The 5638-nt window shown below is 59.2% G+C and overlaps 1 protein-coding gene across 1 annotated transcript; it reads left to right on the top strand.

Moving 5' to 3' along the window:
• Positions 1 to 2696: 2696 nt before the first annotated feature.
• Positions 2697 to 3966, top strand: LOC134536539 (uncharacterized). The gene is made up of 2 exons (XM_063376272.1): positions 2697 to 3259; positions 3402 to 3966. Exons 1-2 carry the CDS (start codon positions 2697 to 2699, stop codon positions 3964 to 3966), a joined length of 1128 nt encoding a protein of 375 aa, XP_063232342.1.
• The last annotated feature ends 1672 nt before the right edge of the window (positions 3967 to 5638 follow it).

Genomic DNA, 5638 nt, shown 5'->3' with positions numbered 1-5638 from the left:
GCAATCCAGGCACCACCACCCCAACCACAACAGAGGGGCCCCAACCTCAGGGAGCCAAGAACGCTACGCACCGACGGCCTGACGCGGCCAGAAGCCAACGCGAGTTATCAACCGCCGCAGTGCAGGTTAGGATGCTCCCAGGGCACGTACCACTTGCACAGTGACTGTCCTAGGGGGGCAAAGCCCGGCGCACGACACAACCCGCCTACCGGCCACCCACCACCTCGCACGACCAAGAGCCGACGGGAAACGAGTAAGGGGGGACACAGATGGAGCCCCCCACCCGCATACCGACACGCAAACCAGGTGATGCCACGACCACTGCAAACCCACCCGCGACAAGGGCAGCACGACGTGAACCACCCACCATGACACTCACGACAGGACGCGATGACCCCAGCGCCGCACCATGCTCAACCGCCGAGTGCATCCACCGTGCCGACATACGCCACATGAGCACCGGTGACAACCACGACGAGCCACGACAAGCGCCACCCACCACAACACCTCGCTACCGAAGACCACCAGGTATACCAACCATGTCAGAACCCACCACGACACTCATGACAGGACCCGGCGACCCCAGAACCACACCACGCTCAACCGCCGAGCGCACTCACTGCGTCGACATACACGACGCCCAACAGCCCGACCACAGCGGACCAATCCAGTTAAAACCACCCAGGATGGGACAACTCGCACTGCCCAGCGACCACCTGCTCCGCGTGCCCGTCGAGGTGAATGGGCGCCCGACCCTCGCCCTCATCGACACGGGGGCGAGCCAGGTGTTCATCCACCCCTCGCTGGTACCTCCCCCACCTTCCGCCCACACCAGGGCGAGCTCTGGCTGGCAACCACCACCCACAACAGCCGGATGATGGGACATGCGGATGTGAAGGTAAGCCTTCGGGAGCTAACTACACCAGTGACCGCTGTTGTTGTGGGGGACTTGGGGGAAGAGCTTTTGTTAGGGCAACCCTGGCTGGCAGAACACGATGCCGTGTTGGAGATGGGGCCAGCTAAAATCAATGTGGGGCGAACTGAGAGATTCGTTGTGTATGCGGTGGGTCGAACACCTAGTCCATCAGGCCCAACCATAACCCTAGACGACCTCCACCACGATGTACCACCGGAGTTCCGTAGCACCATCAACAAAGTCCTGCACGAACGACGAGGTGTGTTCGCGACCGCCGAGCCCCTACGGTGCACCACTGTAGCCGAGCACTCCATCCCGACCACCACCGACCAACCCATCTATGAATCACCCCGCGGTTGTGGGTACAAGGAGCAGAGGATCATACGGGAGCAGGTCACTGAAATGCTGCACAGTGGGGTGATCGAACCCTCCAACAGCCCCTACAATGCGTGTATCGTTCTGGCCCCCAAAAGGGACGGTACCCTGCGTTTTTGTACTGATTTTCGCCCCCTCAACGCTGTAACCATCAGCGCACCACCCCCGCAGATCAGCATCGAGACGGCGGTATCCGGCCTCGGGAGGGCCCGCGTGTTCAGCACGCTAGATCTGAAGTCAGGGTACTGGCAAGTACCAATCAAACACCAAGACCGGGAGAAAACCGCCTTCACCGTCCCTGATGGCAGGCGATTCCAGTACAGGGCCATTCCTTTCGGGCTCAAGTGTGCACCAGCGACATTCCAAGCAATGATGACGTGGGTGCTAGAAGGGTACCTCGGCCAGTTCGCCCTCGCGTATCTAGACGACGTTATCGTCTTCTCGGAGACATGGGAGGACCACTGCCGCCACCTAGCACTCGTGCTCGAGAGACTCGCTACCCACCACCTGACCGCGAACCCCGCTAAATGCCACCTGGGTACCGAGGAGGTGGAATTCTGGGGCACCGCGTCAACGAGGAGGGGAGCCAGCCTCAGACTGGCCATCTCCAGAAGATCGCGACCGCGGAGGCTCCACGTACGAGGAAGCAGCTCCAAAGGTTTATCGGTCTGATCAATTGGCTGAGGGTATACATACCCGATTTCTCCCGCGTAATCGCACCCCTCACCGACCTGCTGTCACCGCAAAGGCGTTACCACTGGGGCAGCGATGCGCAACGTGCGTTCGAGGAGGTGAAGAGCACATTCACTCGCTGCCACACCCTTGCGCGTATTGACCCAGAACGCCCACTCATCCTGCAGACAGATGCCAGCGCCTTAGGGGTAGGCGCTGTCCTGTTTCAAGTTGACCACCTAGGAGACAAGCACATAGTGGAGTACGCCAGGGCGAAGTTTGGGGCTGCTGAGCGTAGATACCACAGCAATGAGCAGGAGTGTTTGGCGGTGATCTGGGCAGTTAAAAGGTACCGGCCGCACCTCGAGGGCCGGACCTTTACTCTCCGGACCGACAACCGCTGCCTCACCTGGCTCCATTAATGCAGGGCAGAAAAGGGAAACTTATACGGTGGGCATTACTCCTCCAGTCCTTCGACTTCGTGGTGGAGCACGTGCCAGGGCGAGAAAACCAGCTGCCAGACGCCCTGTCGCGGCAACCGAGCAACCAACACGAGGTCATCGACGTGGAGGAGTGGTAGGACATGCTGCCGCCCGGTCCCAACACCGAACACCTCTCGCCACTAAACACCTGTTTACGGATCACGACCGACGCCAACCAAACCGACCCACCACCTGACACCGCAACTGACGTCGACCAACGGGTCATGACCGCTCAACGTCAATCAACCGAAATGACCCGACGACGACAACAAGCCGAAGACGAACTACACCCGACGTGGAGAGACCAGGACGGCCAGATCATGCACCGAGCGCTTGGAGTAGCTGGGTCGTGGAAGACCTACGTGCATCCCAAGGCGCGCGAGGCCGTCTTGAGGTTCTACCATGACCACGACCTGGCAGGACACCCCGGTACAGACCAGACACGACACGCGGTCTCCCAACACTACCATTGGCCTGGCAAGGCGCGGGATGTGAGGGAGTACGTCCGGGAGTGCGAGGTCTGCCAAGTCCGCAAGGCGCGCCGACTCGACGGGGAGCAGCAACAGCACTCACGACAACCGACCCACGCATTCCAGACCATCGCACTCGACCTGATGGGGCCCTACCCCAGGTCACCCAGAGGGAAGAGGTTCATACTCGTCATGTCAGATATGTTCACAAGATGGACAGAGGCATATCCGTGCAGCAATGCCAGGGCGTCTACCATCATCCACCTCATGACGCAGGAATCCCTGCCTCGGTGGGGCTACCCACAGTCGGCCTTGACCGATAATGGCAGCCAGTTCATCGGCAGGCAATGGCAGGACTGGTGCACGCGGGTGCATAACCAGCACCACACCACCCCAGCTTACTATCCCAGAGCCAACCCCACCGAGCCCAGGAACCAGGACTTGAAGATCCAACTCCGACTCCGACTGACTGACGACCACTCGAAGTGGGTACCAACACCTCGCCGACGCCCTGTTCTGCATCCGCCATCGTGTGAACGCAGCAACAGGCCACACACCCGCCGAGATGGTGCAAGGGAGTAACCTGCACCTCCCAGGCGAATGGGCCACCCACGGGACGCTGCACGATGTAGAAGGGACGGAGGAACGTGACCAGCGCAGGACAGACATGTATGAAGACGCACGGCGACGACAAACGACCTACTCGCAGAATATCACCCCCAAGACCACGCGGGAGCCACCTCTAGTCCGAGTGGGAGACCAAGTCTACGCCCGGGTCCACCCGCTGTCTGCAGCCCCCCGCAACTACTGCGCGGGATTGGCACCGCGCTGTAGCGGGCCTTACAAAATCCAGAGATGCGTGGGCAGGACCGCATATCTGGTCAGACTCGGGGGGCGGCGCATCCGGAAGATCCACCGCAACGATCTACGACTGGCCACGACACCGGGTGAGCTGATGCCGGAAGTACCAGACCACAACGAGACACACAACGACATGCACGACGATGAACAACCGGTAGCAGACGAGCCCGAACCGGCTACCGGAGAGTAAGACCACGACATCCGAACCAGGACACCAGAAGAGGCCCTCGATGACCTGGAAACACCAAGTGATGCACAAGATCTCATGCACGAGATGACAACATCACACCAACCAGGACAGATGACCCGCCACGGACAGGTGACCATCATCGACGTCTCACTGAGCGATCCGGAGGGCCTATTGGGAGACACCACCACCGTCATCAACGAGCCCGACGACATGGTACTCGGCGCCACCAGACAACAACTACAACTCTGTGCGGCTGGGCCAGTGATCGCCCACGCATCAGAGGAGGAGGCGGCAACCCTACCTGAGGGCACTACACCCATCGTGGAGGAACCCGACGACGAGGCAGGAGAAACCCTGGGTATACCTGAACAAAGGAGGCAACCTTACTCTAGCGGGCCATCCAACAACCACGATGCGAGCAACCGCCGTACAACACCGACGGAAGACCACAACAACACCACCACAACCACCACTCGGACGCCTCACGACCCACCAGAAGCGCCCGACGAACCGCCCACACGCCAAGTGATGAGACCCGCCAGGGACAGGCGGCCCCCGGGGTACCTGGCCGAGTACGATCTCGGGAGGGCCGAGAGAGGCCACCGCGGCCCCCGCAATCCTGAGGGCACGACGGAGAAAACTCGACCACCGGTGGACACGCACTACTACCTGCGACCGCTTAGAGCCCCAACCGCCTGGACATGCTGTGAAAACTAGGCCACCACACCACACCACCACACGACCACAACACTGCACACCACCACCTACCTCATCACGCCTCCACGTGGCCCCACCAGCTGCAGCCACCCCAGGTGCCAGGATGGGGAGTCAACGACATGCTAGGGGTGCAAACTGCCGCAGAGCCTGATCGCGTGCAAGGCCGGGCTTCTTCAGTGGGAGGCGTTTGATGTCGTACCGACCGAAGGCCATTAGCCCGGCCTCAGCCCACAGTACTGGCTCCTGCTGGCGGAACGCACCCCTCACCAAGTCTTCACTCAAATGAGACGAGCGGCGTAACCTTGGTGCATGGAGGGAGTGTCCCCCCCCCCCCCCTCCGCATGCCAACCCCTGAGGCAGTTCTGATCAGCTCGCGGCCCGGAGCGGACGTGCGCGTACCGTGGGGAGCCTTCAAATTTTGTCTCTGATCCCTCACGACTGGTAACTAGAGTCATCACCGAATACCTTTTTCAACGCAACTCCCCACGCGACTCCGGGTCAGTTTTTTTTTCTACGGTGCAGGGATTAACCCGGCCATCGCTACTTTCCAAGTCAAGCCACCGAGTCTAGGGGACACGCTGGGGCCGATCGACCCACTCACGGTTAGACGACAGAGCTAGCCTGGCGCCCTCCCGGAAAACACCCCAATTTTCACGTACAGCTCCTTAGACTCGCCGCGGGAATCGCACCCGAAACCCCGGCTGATGGCAATACTATGTAATTTTGTTACAAAACATAAGATTTTGCTTGTAAACAGTCACCAGTTTACAGTATATTTTAATTATTTCCTTTATATGTTTAAGTTGTAATTAATTATATATATTTATTAGGTTAATTAGTATCATCAACCATACAGGCATGGAGTGTTACGCCTGTTCAATAAGTCTAATCTTTGGTTGTGGACACTGTTTCATAATTTATTTGTCTTGATGGTATTCTTCCATTGATGACATTT

The sequence above is a fragment of the Bacillus rossius genome, chromosome 11 (genome assembly GCF_032445375.1).
Source record: "Bacillus rossius redtenbacheri isolate Brsri chromosome 11, Brsri_v3, whole genome shotgun sequence".
NCBI classification, from domain to species: domain Eukaryota; kingdom Metazoa; phylum Arthropoda; class Insecta; order Phasmatodea; family Bacillidae; genus Bacillus; species Bacillus rossius.
The sequence above is the reverse complement of the archived record's forward strand: the minus strand, read 5'-3'. Positions and strand labels throughout refer to the sequence as shown.

Excerpts from the sequence above, each read along its gene's own strand:
- LOC134536539 (XM_063376272.1), top strand. The coding sequence starts at position 2,697 with ATGACCCGACGACGACAACAAGCCGAAGACGAACTACACCCGACGTGG. Across the intron at positions 3,260-3,401 it reads GGCAGCCAGTTCATCGGCAG|TGGGTACCAACACCTCGCCG; the intron begins GCAATGGCAGGA and ends GACCACTCGAAG.